At 41.1% G+C, this 20,958-nt stretch overlaps 1 protein-coding gene across 8 annotated transcripts in view; it reads left to right on the forward strand.

The window, feature by feature from the left end:
- Positions 1-20,958, forward strand: part of ACACB (acetyl-CoA carboxylase beta) — a 136,474-nt gene that overhangs the window by 82,542 nt on the left and 32,974 nt on the right. For 6 of the 8 annotated variants that reach the window (XM_083146030.1, XM_083146023.1, XM_083146036.1 and 3 more), the window contains 12 exons: positions 741-854; positions 3,306-3,419; positions 3,791-3,880; positions 4,504-4,622; positions 10,548-10,571; positions 13,056-13,193; positions 13,477-13,576; positions 17,385-17,492; positions 17,800-17,856; positions 18,760-18,801; positions 18,891-19,106; positions 19,632-19,787. In XM_083146030.1, coding sequence (XP_083002156.1) covers positions 741-854; positions 3,306-3,419; positions 3,791-3,880; positions 4,504-4,622; positions 10,548-10,571; positions 13,056-13,193; positions 13,477-13,576; positions 17,385-17,492; positions 17,800-17,856; positions 18,760-18,801; positions 18,891-19,106; positions 19,632-19,787 — 1,278 coding nt within the window. The remainder of the gene's footprint in view (positions 1-740; positions 855-3,305; positions 3,420-3,790; positions 3,881-4,503; positions 4,623-10,547; positions 10,572-13,055; positions 13,194-13,476; positions 13,577-17,384; positions 17,493-17,799; positions 17,857-18,759; positions 18,802-18,890; positions 19,107-19,631; positions 19,788-20,958) is intronic. The other 2 variants (XM_083146044.1, XM_083146062.1) reach the window with 1 other exon arrangement.

Raw genomic sequence — 20,958 nt, forward strand, 5'->3', positions numbered from 1 at the left:
GTGCAGAAATATAATCTTTTATTCTCCCTTTCAGAGTAAGTTGCAGAACTTTCATCCCCACTGTCTAGTGCCACATCAAAGAAGAACACGACACAGGCTGTCCACCAACTTCTGGAGCTATAGTGCAGCTCTGTTGTAGTATTTTGCTCCCTGAAACAACCTAAGTACCACCACTACCCACTTATCCACCAGGTTACTGCTGTGTGGATCTTTTCATTGCCTTTTTAACTTGAGCACATTTTTTTTGCACAAGTAATTCTGTGCTGACAATTATGAGTTAAAACATTCTCACGAGTAGAAAAGAAGGGGGGGGGGGGGGAATAAACAACCCCCTTCAGCCACAATGAGTGTGGCTGAAGTGGGTTGTCACTGTGCATGAAATAAAAATGAGTGCAAGCAAGTGCTTACATGATGGGTCATATACATTTAATTCACATCTACTACAAACAGGCAAAACTGTATTATAAAGGGACCTTATCCCAACTCCCCAAATCTGTGAGGTTGTGTTTGAGCGCTGTGAAAACCCGGGCATTAGAGTTTCTTGGCATATCTTAATGCACTTTGTATTAGGTGAAGTGAGAATGACTAGTAATAAACCAGATGTTAGGTTGATCTTGCTGATAATATTAGATTGATGGTTATTGGCTAAGGGTGCAAAGGTTAAGAAAAAGCACTGTTTTATTTCTACTATGTTCTTAAGCATCATTTATTAAAATGACCAATCCTCATTGTTATTGCAGGATCAGCTTTGTGGTCGGGACCCAACAGTCACAGATGAGCTAATGACTATTCTTAATGAACTGACCCAACTTAGCAAGACTGAGCACTCAAAGGTTGCATTGAGGGCTCGACAGGTAAGACTTGCCATCATATTCTCTATGTGATTTAGTTTTGTCATGTACTTACTCAGCTATATTGAATCAATTCCACTGTAAAGTTCGATTTTATTTAAGATGCACCCGCCGCTTCCCGGTAAGTTGGAGGTACAGATTTTAAATGGCACTCGCACTCAGTGTAAAGCACACTGGGTTTATACTGACTGAGTGCCAGTTTACCTTTTCACCACCAATCTTCCAGGAAGCGATGGCTTAAAAAAGTGATTCTTTGAAAATAAATCCATTAGTGTTCGCTCTAGGATGTTTTGGGCAGTATGGTAAAGTATACCAACATTATCAAATTTACCTGCACGCCTCTGCCATTGTATTTTCCCTCTACAAACATCTTTCTGAATTTATTACTACATTCTGGGGTAGATGTACTGTATGAAGCAGTGATAAGTGAGGAGAAGTGACCCATAGGAGGAGTGGCCCATGTCAACCAATCAGCACTGAAGTAACATCTGTAATTTGCATAATATGAAATGATGCAGAGTAGCTGATTGGTTGCCATGGGCCACTTCTCCTCTGGCTCTCTTTTCCTCACTTATCACTGCTTCATACATCTACCCCTTAGTGACTTGGTTTCCTTGCACCTAGCGGGTGCGTAGCAAGAAGTTATTAAGCCTAAAATAGATTATTTGTCCATGCCTACCCAGTCGGGTGTCCTTGACCGGGGCAGCAGCCATTACAACTGCCCCAGCAATGAAGAGCAGGGCTAGTCAGGAAGGATGTATGGTTTGCTCCACAGGACTCAATTCAGTAACGCCACCCAACCCAGCTGATGGTGCATTTACTCGCACTGTCCTGTAGATGAGCAGCTTCTGCCACAGTGCAGTTTCATGTCCCTCAGCAGCACCATTTCCCCAAATACTACTCATGTGTCGTAGCCAAACAGGTACCCTCCCAGGACAGAGAATATGTATGGACACCATGTAAGGGAATGCTGGGGTCACATCTTGTTCCATCTGAGACTGGAGATCTCTGATGGGAACAGACATGGATGGGCATCCAATCTTTTATGCCATCTAGCAGATTAGGCAGAGGAGGCAGACAGCATGGACAGCCACCATTCTGTCCTTTTCATATCAGACATTATGCAAATATTTTAACCATTAAGCATAGCGGTTTAGCGTGGGAAGACTAAAGTCATTCAGTATAAACCAACATTTTGCTCAGCAGACAAATGAGGGCTGCGATAATTAAAGGACAAATGATGGGGCAATTAATTTTTTCCAGGCATCCATTAGTTATCGTGCTTGTTGCACCCAAATAGACCAGGCTAAACCCAACTAAAGTACTGTTGTTTGTACACCCAAACTACACAAAAAAGTGCATATATATATATATATATATATATATATATATATATATAATCTTGTAAACAAATGCAGCAAACCAAAAGTCCAATGCACCTGAACAGAACAGCACATCCAATACTTCCAATGATGAAAAAAGAATAAAGTTTAATAAAGGGTCATGATACTCATCACACTGGCGGACAGCAGCTATCTTTCATCCACATATCCAAAGTGGTAGCAGCACAATAATGTCCCATCCACGAGTAGCACCCTGACGGGCCGTTTCGGCGATCAAACGCCTTTTTTAAAGGGTAACTACTGAATGTAAGTATACCTGACCCTTATAACACAGTGGAATGTACCACTACTTACCAAGCATAGGGCAATCTCTCCGCATTCCCCCGCCGCGTTCCCGCCATATCAGCGCCGTATCTCACAGCCGCGCCATTGCCCTTCATTCCGGAACCAAAGAACCGGAAGTGGAACAAAAAACGCCGGCCGCAGACCCGGGGAGCTGTATTAGCGGGCGTACGGATAGGAAGTGTGCAGGACGTATACTTACATTCAGTGGTTACCCTTTAAAAAAGGCATTTGATCGCCGAAACGGCCCGTCAGGGTGCTACTCGTGGATGGGACATTATTGTGCTGCTACCACTTTGGATATGTGGATGAAAGATAGCTGCTGTCCGCCAGTGTGATGAGTATCATGACCCTTTATTAAACTTTATTCTTTTTTCATCATTGGAAGTATTGGATGTGCTGGTCTGTTCAGGTGCATTGGACTTTTGGTTTGCTGCATTTGTTTACGAGATTATATTTAATTCTGACCGGGTACTCAAATTCAGTTAAGGAATGGTGTGCGTTCCCTACAAGCAACATATATATATATATATATATATATATATATATATATATATATATATATCCATACAGTCATATATATATATATATATATATCCATACAGTCAAATTTCAGTGGTTTCGCTGCAAAATATTTATATATCCATACAGTCAAATTTCAGTGGTTTCGCTGCAAAATATTCCTAAAGGCGTAAACTGTCCCCTCTGTATTAAACATAAAATAAGAACAAAATAGATGAGAATAATTTTTGAGTATTTTTCACACTAGGTCTTGATCGCCTCTCACCTTCCCTCTTATGAGTTGAGGCACAATCAAGTGGAATCCATTTTCCTCTCTGCTATAGACTTGTATGGACATCAGTTCTGCCCAGAAAACCTGAAGGTCAGTCATGCCGTCATTTTTTCCAAGATATAATTGCAATAGGTCAAGATGCCATTTTGATTTGTTACATTTACTTATTTTCTTTGAGTAGATCATGACAATTGCTTGTAATGTTTATTTAAACTTTCTTCTATTTTTTATGAAAGTGCGTCTTGAAAATGTGACTTCTTTAAAAGAGCGAGGAAAAGTGGGAAAGTTGTCACTTATAAAGATAGTATTAAATAAATACAATAATCTAGCAGAATCTATTCCAGTAAAAGGGTGTGGTTAAAAATGACAGACTGACCTTTTATTTTATTCCCCACCTTGTCTCTTCTGATAAATGTCCTCCCTAGTGTTCTGTGCTTTAATGTTCATTATTATGTTTACAGAAACTCATTCTGTCTGAGACCTCAATCTTCGATGTCCTACCAAATTTTTTCTATCATAGCAACCAAGTGGTCCGAATGGCTGCCTTGGAGGTAAGAATTTATATGCCTGGGGTTTAATGTCTTTTAATGTGATGTTTCCTTTTATTTAATGTATTCATATTTTTTTACACAGCCTAATGCTATTGAATGCATTTTAAAGAGCAGAAGTTTTTGAAATAAATATTGATGTATATTGATATCACCTCAAGTGTAGAGATGGAGCCCTCCCCAGCTAGCCTTCTTTCTATAGCCTTGGTGAGCCAAGGCCTATTGTTCTCAGCTGCAATACAATACATAGAACAAGCGGATTAGCATAGATTAAGTCCGACAGCTCTGGCTCACTTAATCCTATTAAAGGGCTAGATGAGGATGGCTCCATCTGTATATGTGTCTATGTTGTGTGTGGGTGGGTGGGTGGGTGGGTGTATATAGGTATGATTTAGAGTTTTCTGTGGCCAGCAGTGTATATGTGACCATTCTTTTTATATTAAATCATGTGTATCAATTCTGAACCTGTATAGTGGAACAAACCTGTCCTTACTGTAATTTGCACTTTGTTTTGTTGCATACCCCAACACTGGGGAGGAGCAGTCTCTTAGGCATGCTAACAGGACAGGTGTGTTGGGAGACAGGTAATGGCACACCTGCGGTCTTACACTGTTCCTTGATTTTAGGTGTATGTAAGGAGGGGGTACATTGCCTATGAATTAAACAGCTTGCAGCACCATCAGCTTCTGGACGGCACATGCGTTGTGGAATTTCAGTTCATGCTACCCACCTCTCATCCGAACAGGTACAGTAATTGACAGACTCAGATTTGCGTTTTTGATATTACATCTAAGAAAGCTGCAGTTACCTCAGTTTCTTACTTTTACGGATAACCATGGTCAGACATAAGTTTGTGATAATATGTGAAGTAGTGCAACCAAATGTGTTTGTGCTTAGTGTCTGATGTCTGAGCCCGGAGTGATTTCAAACTCCTTTAAACATACATTGTTTATCATCCTACTTGAGGTCACATGGGCCTGGAGTTTAAGAGTTTCAATGGCTTATTGTTACTACACTGTCTCTGTCCCATTGTATTGGTTGTGGCCAGTATAATGTGATCATGGCCAGAGCCTCAGGGGTAAATTTATTATGCTCGGTTAAGTGATAAAGTGTCTGGTTTTTATCACCGGCTAATCCGCTCCTACCTGTAATTTTTCAAACAAAGCCTGTAACTTCACAGTTCGGAGCTGATTGGCCGGTGATAAAAACCAGCCACTTTTTTTACTTCAGACAGCTTAATAAATCTGCCCCATAAAGAGCAGAGATAACACCCCTTCTTCAACTGCCCACATCTACCTTGTACTTTCCCTGTGGTTCCTGCAGTATGTAAGGAAAATGAAGATTGGGAAAGCCATCACAACTGCACATTATGCTGGGACAAGCATGTGGAATGTGCAGCTGTTTTCATTTCAGACATCTTGACACTTTGGCGCTGATGAAAGGGGAGTTAGACATTCACCATGCTTAGAGAGACATAACACTGCACGAAATAAGCATGCAGTCAAGCAGGACCTGAGTTTTGGGGTGCCCCACCAAGAAACTGGACAACCCACTAAATACATTTGGATAGTAGTCACTAATATTGGATATACTAGTGTGTCTGCTTACACTGCCTACTTGGCTAGGGAGAACGGACCACTCCAAAGAGAACCTCTGTGGTAAAGCTGGTCAACGTGAAGCAGTGGCATGTGCAGTTTGGTGATCGGCATGTGATGGCGCAGAGGGTTTACAAGCATCTGCTAAGTAGCCAGAAACTGGCAGAATTTGTGGTGTTAAATATTGCAATAATTCTGGGAGTCATAAGGGTTTATTAACTTAGATGGTAGTTCTATTAAAGATGGGACATTACCCATAGCATCCAATAAGAATCCACGTCTAGAAAATAGAATCTGATTGGTTTCCCATAGCAACATCCCATCTTCCGTAGAACGCCCATCTTAGAAAATAAACCTCATTTTTGTCAGGGCAAGCTGCAGCAGTGTGGGCCCCCTTTAATAAACCCCCAAATTCATCCTCACTATAATTCGGACCTGCATTCAACTTTTCGGAAGCGGGTGGCCAGCCGTCATCATCTTGGTGAACCGATTCATGTAGTCAAGGGGCTACTGTCCCATAAGCTCCGATTACAAAGCCAGCCCTGCATTTGGACACCTTGTGTGAAATCCTCCCTTTTCCATATACTCCTTCTGCTGGACTCTTTTTTATTTTTTCATATATAAAGTGCCCACTGGACTAAATAGCTGGGGTCCACATGGTCTTTGGTCCATACTTTTTCTACTTTTTTAAATGTGTGTGTAGCTACAGACACCTGTTTTGGCATAAGGTAGTGCACACTACAGCTCTGTGAGTAGACCTCTTGATGGAGCAGCTATGGCATATCCCAGGTGTCTAGTTTACCCAAATGGGATGATTGTTTCTCCTACTTTTCATCAAGATGTTGCTTCTCTCTCCATTTTTGTTACTTTTCTGGTATTGTCCTGCACGGTTTGGTTAGAAAATAACCAATCACCCAGCAGGATGGAGATATGTAAGACAGAGGGAGTAATAGTATCATTGAAGTGGCAGTGTTATAAAGGAGACTTTCTATCCCCAGTGGCTTCAGAGAAAAGGATTTCATGTAAGTATAAAAATCCAGTTTTTGCTAAATAGATGCAAAACACATAGGGGGAAATTTACTAAGAATACGAATACGAAAATTTGTATTCTTAATACGCCTGAATATGAATGCATATGGCTGTTTTAGCCATATGCAAATTTGTATTCCGGAGGAAAAATGTACTAATCAGTCGTATTTGACTGATTCGTATTTTCCGATGGCGTATTGATTCGTGTTAGCGGCCGTATATACGGCTGCTTATACGAATTCGTATAGGCAGCCTGCATAGGGACAAAACAAGTAGGGGTCCCCCGTATTTTAATAACCAGCACCAGGCCCAGCCAGCCAGCAGGGTAATGCCACAACCGGGGGGGAGACTTTTAATACAAGTTCCCCCGGCCAAAGCATTAACCCCCTGACTGGTCAGCATGGGCAGGGGTCCTGGGGAAGTGGGGACTCCCCCCCAAAGAAGGGGTCCCCCACCTCCAGAACTTACCTGCCCATGCTGAAGCTTGGTGCTGTCCTCGATGCCCATGGGCGGTGGGCATCGAGCTGATGAAAGGTGTCAAAATAGAAAAAAACATTGGGTTAAGCCTGGAACGCATACTGGGACTTGGAGAACCACAAGTCCCAGCATGCAGCCCATTAATGGGCTTGCTGGGACTCTTCGTTCCACAGCAAAACCAATAGTTAAATAAACACACTGACACACCAGAAAAATAAAGCTTTATTTTACACAGAGCCCACTTATACTGATACTTACCTATCTTGAGCCTGTAGATAGGTCACCCTTCATCCGTCCATCGGGAGGAGGAGCCGCCAGAGGTAAACAAACTCCTCCAGTGTCTCGTCCATAGTCTGGCTTGGTTTGGGTTTAAGCGGTTTGTTATTTTTCAATAATAGACCCCACGCCGTTTTTTTTTTTATTATTATTTATTTATTTGTCTTTTTTTTTTCTTCTTTTTTTACGCTGAAGCCTGCACGGATCTTACTGATCATATACGCCAGGAAAATGAAGTGTATTTTCCTGGTGTATTTGGCTGGCAATTAGCGGCCGTTTACCACTAATTAGTGGCCGTATTTTCAATAATATTAATATTCAATAAATTATTTTGAATGGGGATTCCTATTAGGATTTACCGATGGCATATACATTCGTATTTGTAATTACAAATACGAATGTGCCATAAATACAAATATGAATTGGTCTATTTTTGGCATAGTAAGTGCCAAAAATACGAATACACCTAAAAAAATAATAATCGTATTTTACTATACAAATACGATTTTTTTTAGCCGTTTTTGGCTTAGTAAATTTGCCCCATAGTGTTATGAGACCAAAATAAACAATACATTTAACTTGAAAATGTATAATTATTTATCATTCATCCTATATTGGGAACACTGGTAGACTATTTATGGTTTTCCTCAAAAATATACTATTGGAAATTATATGTATGTTTTATTTTCTTACTAAATTATATTTAAGCATTTCATACTGCAGTAGTTAGCATATCAGCATTCATTAGTATTAAAGAAATGTTATTTGAGTGCCAGCGTTGCTGTGAAAGATGTGAAAAATATCCGCAAAAAATGTCAGTGTCCTGCACAGCGACTGTCCTCACAGCAAGGTTGGCACTCAAAGTGTTAAGGGTGTTCTCATAATTAGCATACAGAGCAGAAAAAAATAAAAAATAAAATCGATATCAATCATATTTGCCTACCTGACCCTCTCCATGAGGGAGAAAATGCTCTGTTCCTGGACTTCCCTGGTAATGTATGATTGCCATCACCTGTGGGGAGCTAGGTAAAGGTGTTTCACCACAGGTGATGGCAATCATACATTACCAGGAAAGTCCAGGAACAGAGCATTTTCTCCCTCGTGGAGAGGGTCAAGTAGGCAAGAATGATATACTGTATATAAAAATATAAATAATCTGACCTTGGAACCATCCATATTGATCATACCAACATTCCCTCCCTACTACTCATGCCAACAGTGCTACCATATTAAAGATATCGGCACTACCAGCACTGATCTTATCATCTTTGTCCTATTCATTATACAAGCCAGCACTGCACCATTGCATTGGTTTCACTGGCCGGGTTGCGGGGGAAGCGACTCGCACCCAGGTGTCACCCTCAAAAGGGGTGACACCAAAGTTACGTTCTTTTGCACTTGAGCCAGGTGCTGCAGTGTGATACTCTCCTGCAGTACTTTTCTCCTCTCACATATAAATAGCCAGTACTACAGACAGTTAAGTCTCTGGGACAGTCAGCCTCTCTGAGGATGCTGGACACGCCCCTTTTAATCAGGCCACACCTCTGAGCATGGCAGGGGGGATGTGGGGGTGTTACTACAGAGAGCACACTGGATATCACCACACCCGGTGATGCCTCTGCATAATTGATACTGTACCTGCACTTTACCCTAAAATTATTGAATAGATAAAAGTACGGTGCCTTTCAGCATTGCATAAGTGGTACTACCCACAATAATACTTTGAAAAGATGAGGTATTTGGCTGCCAAGTACCAACATACTTCTTATTTGATTTTACCTTATCAACCACCAATTTCTGCTGGTAACCATGCTGTGTGTTGTCAGTATATGAGGATAGTGGCGAGCTGCAGAATTTATTTTTGTAATTATGGACATGGGGCTTAATTCATATCGCGCAGCAGCTATGCTTTCATAGGGTAAATGCAGCAGGAGGTGCCTGGTATAAGTAGACCTGCATGTATTTGTGATCCAGTTCGGCGTCCTAGAATGCAGCATCGGATTACTTGCGACTCCAGCCACCAGCTGCATGACCCATGGGACCACACAAGTCTGCTGCTGAAGCTCCTACAAAGAAGCCAGAAAATCTCAGTTTGAAGATGAATATCCTGGCCTGGGCACTCCCCCAAAATGGAGGCAACACTCCTGCATTTTTTGGAAATGAAGGCAATTGTGCCTTCACACTCCTAAATGGCTGCAGACTCTCAATCAACTTATGCCTGAAACCATACTGCTTCCTATATCACAGGAACCCTACTGCACATGCCTAGTATGGGTACTGCTCAAGCGCAATATAACAAACATCAGTACTGTGGCATATACTGCAAGAGCATTGGGACCTGAATCAGACTCATGGTTTGCTTGGTCATCATGAAGTTTATACACTGAGAGCCTCATGCAGAGCGGATGTGAATGTTTGTTGCGTCCAGGGGAACTACAGCATTTTTAGGTTGGGGGCCAGGATCCATTTTCACTTTGGTACCCTTAAATCACTGAATGTTGTCCCCCTTAGGAGAAGACCTGTGTGGATGGAGGAGGTGTATCTGGATTATCTCCATCCTAACACTGCCCATGGTAACCCTAAATGATGGGTGCCGGATGACTGCCCGACAGTTGGGATTCCAACGGTCAGTACTCGGACATCGGAATCCCGACTGTTTAAATGCCCGATATTCGGGATCCTGACTGACATGGGCTATTCTCCCCTGTGGGTATTCTCATATGTGCATGTGCAGGGCTTCTGTGCGCTTGCAAAGGGGGGTGGGGACATCGGTGGCAATGGGGCATGGGAACGCCCAGCATTTAATGGGAGTCCCCATGAACACACTGGCCATTCTAATGCAAATGTGTGCGGGACAAAGTGTGTCGGGGTCCGGTGGCTCACCTCATATGATGTCAGCAGCTCGCCCACCTTGTTCTCACCCCACTGCCTGCAGGGGCGGCACCACAACTGCTTGGTAAGCTTACCAAGCATATCAGATCAAGCCCCTAGTGCAGAACGCATGCGATAAGCTACAACAGCATGCATTTTTATCTAGATGCGATGCAATCTAGTTCAAAAAGTACAGACTGCACATACTTTTTGTAAAAAAAAAAAAAAAAAAAATGCAACGTGTGTGGCCACCTCTAGTCCTGAATCCCTTAGTATTCTCATTTTTTTTTGTAACTGGCATTCAGTTTACAGGTATGTGGTGCAAGGAGAAAGTTATGCTGTAGATATTTACTTAATGTAGCATTACTGATTGGACTTCCTTGTGACACTCATTGTCCTGTTATTTGCCCATTTAATTACAGAGAGATCAGCCCAACACTGAGCAGGTATGAGTGCAGAATTGTTTTTATATAGCATGTAAAATATTTAAATTCCAAGTTCAATTTATTCCAATGCCGCTGTCATTGTGCTTCCAGCTCTTGCTTTAAAGCTGTCCTTAGGCGGTTGCCAGAGTGCTATAACAGTGCACCTTTTATTGACTTTCATCCTGTTCGTTCTTTACGTAAAAGTCATGTGATGCTAACTCTGATCTTTGCTCCCTTTACTTGCTAATAAAATTAATTCCTTCTCTGCCAGAAAGATATGCTGTTTACTGAGAACTCTGGAAGTCAACTGCTTAAACAGACCAAACTATTTGGACAAAGTAGCCCCCTAACTATTTCAATGTTTTTTGTTTGTTTTTTAAAGATGTTTTTGTCCCATTGCCAGAATGCAGGGTACAGGATTGTCGGTCTGTGCTCTGTAGCAATACAGTTATGTTTTAACTACATATTTCTCATAAAGCATGATCCTTATTTCCCAATCACACAAGCAAAATGAGTGCTATTGTTTAGGGATGTACAGTAATGTATTGACCACAATGCTACCAGATCCAACTATTGTGGCCAGATGATACTGTAGTTGTCTTTTGGCTGTTATGTTCTAGTAAACTTACAGATGATTACCAATCCCAAGTTTCGGTACTTGTTTCCTAGCACGGCGCCCACGATTTTTATCTTATGCCATCGGGTCTATCTGATCGGGCATTGCATGCGATGCGATCAGACCCGATTTTTAATTGTACAGCCACCCTGATGGGTGATTACTATGTTAAATGCACCCCCAGACCCGATTTTTCATTGTACAGCCACCCTGATGGGTGATTACTATGTTAAATGCCCCCCCATTGTTAATGCCACCCTCACTATCAACGCCAACCCGAAGCGTGGCGAGCGCCGGCGGTACGCGTCCTCTGACCTTTTCATGCCCCCACTATCCACGTCGGCGTGGAGTAGATTTTATATAGTGTGGCAAGCGCAGCGAGCCACCGAGCCCGAAGCGTGGCGAGCGGACGCGGATTACTTCACATGTATTCCACGTCCCCTCGCGGGGCTGGCTGCGCTCGCCACGCTTCGGGTTTGGTGGCTCGCTGCGCTCGCCACACTATCTCCACGCCGATGTGGATAGTGGGGGTATGAAAAGGTCGGAGGACGCGTACCGCCGCTGCTCGCCACGCTTCGGGTTGGTGTTGATAGTGAGGTTGGCATTAACAATGGGGGTGCATTTAACATAGTAATCACCCATCAGGGTGGCTGTACAATAAAAAATCGGGTCTGGGGGTGCATTTAACATAGTAATCACCCATCAGGGTGGCTGTACAATGTAAAATCGGGTCTGATCGCGTCGCATCGCCATCGCATGCCATTGTATGCGATGCGACGCGATCTTAAAATTGTACAGTCTTCTCTTAAAACTCTAAAATCGGATCCCATTGCATACCTTAAGTACTGGTATGCGATGGCATACGACGGGCGCTGTTCTAGGAAACAAGTACCCAAGTCTCTTCTCTAATTTTTTAAAATATTATGGGGTTGATGCTGATTTATAATAGGTTGAGTGTTCAGTGGGTGCATCTATTTAGTGTATGCAGATATATCCATCTGATTTAGGATAGATCATTTGCAACAAGCATAATGCTGCAGATCCAAACTGGTAGTAATGACAAGACTTCTGTAATCAGATGGTAGGAACAGTGCAGTTGTATAGATGTGTGCAGTGCTGCACACTGTAATGGATTGTAAATCTGCATCAAACCTATATATTTTAGTAGCTGGACCAGTAGACCATAGGTTTTAGTTTTAAATACAAATTGCTCTAATATAAAAAATGCATTTGTAATGCTTCTAAAACATGCTCTGCTGCTTAATAATAGTATTTGTCATGTTTGAAATGTATAAATGAAAATTTTTTTTTTTTAAAAATACAAAATAAGTTAGAGAGCAATTTGTATTTTACATTTTTAAGTTTTTGTATGTTTGGCTCTGTGATTGGGGTGAGGGGTAAGTTTAGTAAACGGTGTACTCATTACAGCTATGAACAGAACCAGACTTTAAATAATGAGCTTTAAATGACTAATTATATAATAAGTTATAAACTTAATTTTTTTTTTTTTATTATCATAGTTGCCCTGTTTGTAAGTAATTGCTATGTACTCTGTATTCCTGGGTACACAGCCCTAACTACCAATATCAATTTATTATACTATACAACCTACAATGTACTATATATGTTTAACACAATATTAGCATATATTAGTGACTCCAGTGTTTTTGTTAATAGTATGTTTAGTTTTTGTATTGCATTCTTAATTCCAGTGCTGGTGTGTATTCCACACTGTAATGTGCTATATAGCACTATCCAGGACCATTAGAGGTAAAACAAATGGATATTAGAACACTGTGAGGCTGGTGGTCCGAGTTTGTGTTAGAACATATTATGACGCAATGATATTGTAGAAAGCATCCTTGTCTTTTATATGTCTTCCCCTGTAGGATGTCTCTGCCTATCAGTGCTTCAAATCTAGAGATAAACCGTCAGAGCAGTGAACTCTTTATGGACAGTGGTTTCTCTCCCCTATGCCAAAGGATGGGCGTTATGGTGGCTTTTGACGTATTTGAAGATTTCACAAGGTGATTCTAGAACAAAGTTTATTCGTATTTCTAGTGGCATTGTGTTTCCAATAGGGTTGATGGAACTTTAATATGAGTTTAGGGGTGTTTTTACCTAATGCCAATAAGTTGATGTATCATTTTTTGATTTGCAATCACTTGCTTCATTTCAATCATCCTCATATTTCCTCATATTTCATTATTGCATTAGCTTTTATAGTCTGGAGCAATAAAACTGTTCATCTGAATGGAACTGCAGTTCATAGCTAATTTCTCCCAATTGTAACAAATCTCTCTTCTTCAGGAACTTTGATGAGGTAATTTGCTGCTTTGCAGACCCTCCGCTAGATAGCCCCTTGTTCAGCGAGGCACGATCTACGTTTTACGACGAAGAAGACACCAAGGTAGATGTCACATTATACAGCTTGATCAGTGCTGAGAAAAGCGTTTTTGGCTTACAAGACAAGGATCCCTCTTTACAAACATACATACCACTATGACATGGTCTGGGTTTAGTAAAGCTGCTGAAGTACACTCCATTCTCCTAGAAATGCAGTGTATTTATAGTATCTGTAGAATCAGACACTGGCAGAAGTAAAGGGATGCTGGCATTTACAATACCGATGCCGGCATCACGATTACCTCCAAGAGACCAATGCTGGAATGCAGACATCAATGCCGGGGTGCGTTCGGGTTAGGCCTAAGTCAGGGAAGTGTGTGTGTGTGTGTGTGTGTGTGTGTGTGGGGGGGGGTTGTTAGGCTTAGACACTAGGTAGAATGTACAGTTAGGATGCATAGAAGGTGGGTTAGGTTAGGCACTTAAAGAGAGGGTTTATAGTTGGGCTGTGGGGGGAGGGGGTTACAGAATGTTTGGAAATAACCAGTGTAGGGTGGGCGCTGGATTCTTGTTAACCCGATAAGGTAGCTGTCCAATAGCTCATATGTTTATGAGGAAAAAACAAAACAAAAAGACAGCAATCAGTATAAGGTCTGTATATAGGTTTTAAACAGAAAAGTGAAGGGACCAGTTTGGCAGAAAAAGGTTCCCAAGAGGATATCGTACCCTCACTCACACGGAACAGTGCGTGTACATCCACATCAAGGTATCTTTGAACTTTTGAGAAAACACCTCCGTGCTAGGGGAATGATTTTCAATGAGTCCGTACCGTACTCACATGTACACAGACAATGATACTCCTATAGAGGTATCTTTAGGTCCCAGTATGATCAATGGGATTTCGACAGGTAACCCCAATGTGTTCCAGTGTAACATGAACGGAAACAAGGTTCTCTCTCAGTACAAATATTCTTTTATTCATCAGGATAAAACATGGGTGGTGTGCATGAAAACAGTCTGTACCGAGTTGGTATACAAGAAAGACACCTTGGGAGACATAACCAGTGTGCTAGTTATAACCTAAGTGGGGATAAATTGGGTAAATCAGTACTCGAAAAGCATCTAGGAGTCCAAATAGACAACAAACTGAGGTGTAGTGCTCAATGTAATATAGCAACAAAAAAGGCCAACAAAATTCTTGCATGTATTAAAAGGGGCATGGAAACTAGGGACTCAAAAGTAATTATGCCTCTGTACAAATCATTGGTTAGACCGCACCTCGAATACGCAGTGCAGTTCTGGGCCCCGCACTATAAAAAGGACATCATAGAATTAGAAAAAATCCAAAGAAGAGCAACAAAGCTTATTAGGTGAATGGAGAATTTAAACTATGAGGAAAGTTTAAACAATTTGGGACTATTTACACTAGAGAAAAGACGTTTAAGGGGGGATATGCTCAACATGTATAAATATATTAGGGGCCAATATAAGGAACTGTCAAACACCCTTTTTTCTACTGGAAAGGAATCTAGGACGCGAGGGCACGAGTTTAGATTAGAAGAAAAAAGATTTTATTAATCTATAAGAAAAAAATTCTTTACAGTCAGAGCAGTCAAACTTTGGAACTCTCTTCCTGGAGAAGTGGTGTCGGCAGACACTATAAATATGTTTAAAATAAGGTTGGATAAACATTTATTGGTTAAAAACATCCATGGGTACGAATAAGTAACAAAATCTGTTTTTAAAATATCATAACATACTGTACAACAAGGGATAAGCTACTATAAACATAGGTTGAACTAGATGGACACAAGTCTTTATTCAGCCTCACCTACTATGTAACTATGTAACTATGTAAAGGGGAACAATACCTGAACAAGCAATGTATGGCCATCCACCGCTAGCCAGGCAGTCCCCAAATGGTACAGATGATACAGATGCAAAGCTCCTCTCCACCAACGCGTTTCGACAGATCCACTGTCTTTTTCAAGGCTGGAGAGAAGATGTGCTAAGTAGTGGCATTTATACCGATGGTTCAATCATTCCGGTACCTCCCACAATGGGGAGGAGATAAAACCGTAAGTTCCCAATATTACTTGGAAACTGTTATAAAGCATGTTCCCATAATATGCACAATATATGTGGGAATATCACTAGGCATATGCTATAATGTGGTGAAAATCTGGGTGAGTTAATATCAACACATGATAGGTTTTGAGGCTATAAGATCGTAACAAGGATGCGGCCAGTGACACGCATGTGAAGCGCAATCTTCACTTCCGCGATTCTCCTCTACCAATCTCTAATGGTATCTCGGTCCCGGATACCGGAAGTTGCGTGTGGCACGCAAAGAGAGCGCAATGAAGCGCATTCATCACTACCTGAGCGTGTTCTGCTTTACTCGTATTTACGCGGTTCTTATTGCCAAATTATCGCAATTTCTGAGTTTTCCGATTTGCCATGTGCTTCGGATAGCCAATAAGATCCTGCTTTGAGATCCGAGTAAAACCGAACCCGCTCATCTCTACTTTAAATATACCTTGCACAACACTGTGGTACCCTAAAACTGAATCAAGACATCGTGAATGAGCCTTCTGTGGTCACCAACTGGCCAAGCAAAGAGGACTTTTTGCTCACTGGTCATTGTATTGCATTGAATTTTCGGTACTTGTTTCCTAGCACGGCGCCCGTCGTATGCCATCGCATACCAGTACTTAAGGTATGCGATGGGACCCGATTTTAGGGTTTTAAGAGCTGACTGTACAATTTTAATATTGCGTTGCATCGCATGCCATTACAATGGCATGCGACGCGATCAGACCCGATTTTTAATTGTACAGCCACCCTGATGGGTGATTCCTATGTTAAATGCACCCCCAGACCCGATTTTTAATTGTACAGGCACCCTGATGGGTGATTACTATGTTAAATGCACCCCCATTGTTAACGCCACCCCCACTATCAATGCCAACCTGAAGCGTGGCGAGCGCAGCGAGCCCGCGTGGGCTGCCGGTACGCGTCCTCCGACCTTTTCATACCCCCACTATCCACGTCGGCGTGGATCTGATTTTAGATAGTGTGGTGAGCGCAGTAAGCCACCGAGCCCGAAGCGTGGCGAGCGCACGCGGAATATATGTGAAGTAATCCGCGTCCCCTCGCGGGGCTCGCTGCGCTCGCCACACTATATAAGATCAACTCCACACCGACATGGATAGTGGGGGTATGAAAAGGTCGGAGGACGCGTACTGCCACCCCTCGCGGTCTCGCTGCGCTCGCCATGCTTCGGGTTGGCGTTGATAATGGGGGTGGCGTTAACAATGGGGGTGCATTTAACATAGTAATCACCCATCAGGGTGGCTGTACAATTACAAATCGGGTCTGGGGGTGCATTTAACATATTAATCACCCATCAGGGTGGCTGTACAATTAAAAATCGGGTCTGATCGCATTGCATCGATACGATGGCATAAGATAAAAATCGTGGGCGCCGTGCTAGGAAACAAGTACCGAATTTTCTAATCTGTGTCCTTTAGAAACAAATACTTGGGCAGGATAGATTACCTGTTGTTTTTTATGATTAACTTTACATTTGTTCTTTCTCTTAAGTACTTGTTCCTTATTTTTTTTTACTGTTTTTATGGTTATTATGGTTGTTCTTATTTCGGGATTCTACCTCTTGTTCTGTACTTTTCGTCTGACCTTTTAGGCTTATGAAACCACAAATTTTAAGTTTCAGTTCAGTCAATGTGGAATAGAGGGAGAAGAGCTTGATCTTTTTGCCTGTAAATGTAGTGCCCAAACACTGGACATTCATAAAAGATAGCACATTTTGCACATGTCTGAAATAAAACATCACTAATTTATCATGTTCCCAGAACATTCGGGAGGAACCTATCCACATTCTGAACGTGGCTATTAAGTCTGCAGACCGCATAGAGGATGAAGAGCTGGTGGCAATGTTTAGGACTTTCTCCCAGTCAAAGGTATGAACAGTAACAACTAAAGGAAATGATTACCTACTGCAGCAGTGTTCAGAATTGATGTGGTTTGAAACACAGATTCCTGTGTAGTAAATACAATCTGATTTCTCACCATTATTCATTGTATCATGTAAAATTGGCTCCATACAGGTTTTTTTATTTTTTTTTGTTTAATAGAAATATGTTCGCATAGTTTGGTGTGGATGGGGATATTTGGGGTTTCTATGGCATCCCACTGGTGGATACACCTTTCTTAGTGGTTTACTGCTTGCTGAGTCAGCATTGATTAAAACGTTCTTTATGTCTGCAGAAAAACATTTTGGTGGATTATGGACTTCGAAGAATTACTTTCTTAATCGCCCAACAGGTTAGTGAAGATGGACACACGTCAGCAAATTGGTCCAATTGGCTCAATCACTTAGGGGGTTATTCAGTCTGTGCCAATGTTTTTATTAGTCAAAACATCTGCACTTTCAAAAAAAAATGTGGTCAAAGTTTCATTCAACTTATTCAAACAAAGTACCAATTTTTCGACTGTCAAAAAAACGGAAAACAAGTGGATCGGATTTTTTCCAGAAAACACTGGCATTTTTCGACTATTTTTCGCAGATGCAAGTTTGACTTTAAACAAAGTTGAATCTGTATTGGCCGAAAAGCAGTCCGAAATCTGCCGCATTGAATAGTGATGTCTGGTTGAATACCCCCTATGATTTATATTGTGGTGTTTAAGTGGATATTAGCAGCCAGAAAAATGCTGCACGAAGTTTGGACATAAATAGAGCTTTTGTTTTTTTGGATGAGTTGTATTCAGTAATGTTGAAAATCAAGAACAAGTACACAATTACAGCACATTTGCAACAAATAAACATTTACTTTATTTCTAACTTCAAAAATCCAAAATATGCTTTGATCTCTCCAAGTAGGTCATGTACTCTACATGCCGTTGCTGAACATTTTCTTCATGAAAATTTGTCTTATTCACAGCTCTATTTGAATAGGACGCACAAGCAGCTTCTGCTGATTACTATTTTTTTCTGACTTTATAGAGCTATTTTGTGGCTGACTTTGTAACTCAGCCAAGTTGTATGTTTAACATGGGCAAAATATCGGGATCAAAATTTTTGTTGTTCACTCTTAGAGTTGAAACCCAGAGACTTTGCAGGAAAAACAAACATTTCACAAAATTGGACCAAACTTGGCTCCAATTATATTCTGTCCATTGTCTTTCAAAATTGTTATTCATATTCAACTTCTGTTTATTCTCTTTCAGAGAGAGTTTCCAAAGTTCTTCACATTTAGAGCAAGAGATGAGGTTTGTTCACTGCACAAATTTTCACACATAATATTTCCTGTAATTCAAATAAAAATAATTATGGATTCTTATTCTCCTTATTTTCTTAGTTTGCAGAGGATCGAATTTATAGACATCTGGAGCCGGCCTTGGCCTTTCAGCTGGAGCTTAATAGAATGCGTAACTTTGACCTGACTGCAGTCCCATGTGCCAACCACAAGATGCACCTCTATCTTGGAGCAGCTAAAGTGGCAGCTGGTATAGAGGTGACCGATTACAGGTTCTTCGTTCGAGCCATTATTCGACATTCTGACCTAGTTACAAAGGTAATTGATTAAATAATCTCTACTTTTCAGTTAATCTTCCTTGAACCACAATTATATTGTCTTTGACAAGCTAGGAATTGTGTGGCTCCTCTTCTAAAAAGGTGGTATAATTGTAGAGAATCTCTGCTGTTAGGAACTCTTGCAGATAACCATGAGAATATTATGCGCACAGCAGTGGACCCTCTGTTCTGTCTACACTGTCCACAGATGGAGAATTTTATGTGTGGACAGGCGCTGTGGGGTTCTGAATTAAACCTTCTTTATAAAGGTCTATATTGTGTATTAAAACTTACTGCTTGTGAAACACTGGAAGTTGCTAAATTTCTATTGCAAACTAGAGATGATCTGGTAAATCTGTTTGTGTTCTTAACATTAAATGTTTTGTTTAGTAAAAAAAAAAAATCAGGAAACCTCATAAAATATAAAGATGACTGGATATAAATGAGCTTCAGAAACATCAAAGGAAGGAGTTGCAATACTAACATACAGAACAAGCTCTAATGCTAGTTATTTGTCCCTTTTTAGGAAGCTTCGTTTGAGTACCTGCAGAATGAAGGGGAACGTCTTCTGTTAGAGGCTATGGATGAACTAGAAGTTGCCTATAACAACCCCAGTGTCCGCACCGACTGCAACCATATCTTCCTCAACTTTGTCCCCACTGTCATCATGGATCCCTCTAAGGTTACTCTTTTGCTTCTTCCTTAACAGTATACTCACATAGGAATAACTACACAAAACGCAATCTGTATGTTTTTTTTTCTTATTGAAGAATATAATTCTGTATACAGTGCCTCAATATATGTTTATGGGGTGGTGGAGGGGGGGGGGGGGGGTTGTTTGTGAATTGAGCTAGGGAATTTATCCAGCTTCCCTTTTCAGAGTTGGGAGGGATTGTTGGATTCTCTGTTTGACCCATGTAATTCTAAATTGGCAATACAATTGTTTTGCCATCTTTTAGGTCAGGGATGACAAAATACGTCCCTCAGGCCATATGTGTCCTGTAAGGGAATTGGGTCCTGCCCGATTTAATTGTTGCTGACTGTGATCAAAATGATTTAAAGCTAAACTGCTTTTGTTGTCAAGACCCAAACACAGTCAAAAACACTGTGCTCTCCAGGGGTAAAACCAAGCCTGCGCTGCAGAGAACAGAGGGGGTGATTCAGATTATGAGGTGCAAAGTGAAGTACGGAAAGAGATGAAAGAGGGGACAGGAAGTGCAAGTAAGAGGGGAGTTGGAGAGGAGACAATGGGGTAGTCTATGTGGCAAATTTACTATGATGGAAGATCTATTGAAGATGGGATGTAGCCCATAGCAACCAATCAGGTGCCCATACACAGTACAATTGTTATGTGCAATGAGATCTCATCTCATTGCATTGCAAAACCGATGAGATGAGATATTGTATACAATATTGTATGCAATAATTGTACGGGCACCTTAATTTAGCACCTTCTAGGAGATAATAGAATCTAATCTAACCTAATTTTTTTAAATTAATTGGATTTCTCACATCATTTATATGTTGGAAAATCTACAATAATATGAAACGGCAAAATACGATCAAAATGTGATTTAGCAGTTTCTTATTACATTCATATTGTCTTTGTATTCATATTATTATGTCATATTATGCAGCACTGTACACTGGTGATAAAAAAAAAAGGAAACATAGCTCACCGTTGAATAAGGTCCTAAATGTGACTGCACCACTCCTATCTAAACACTTTTTTCAAATACAGATCTTCTGAAATTAGTGCAGATACTGTATCTGTGTACACATAACTCAGAATAGCCCACAGTTCTGACTACAGGGCTGTAATTCAGCTTACCTATGTGCATATTCCCCTTCTG

Source organism: Crinia signifera, chromosome 1 (assembly GCF_055691185.1).
Source record: "Crinia signifera chromosome 1, ASM5569118v1, whole genome shotgun sequence".
Taxonomy (NCBI): domain Eukaryota; kingdom Metazoa; phylum Chordata; class Amphibia; order Anura; family Myobatrachidae; genus Crinia; species Crinia signifera.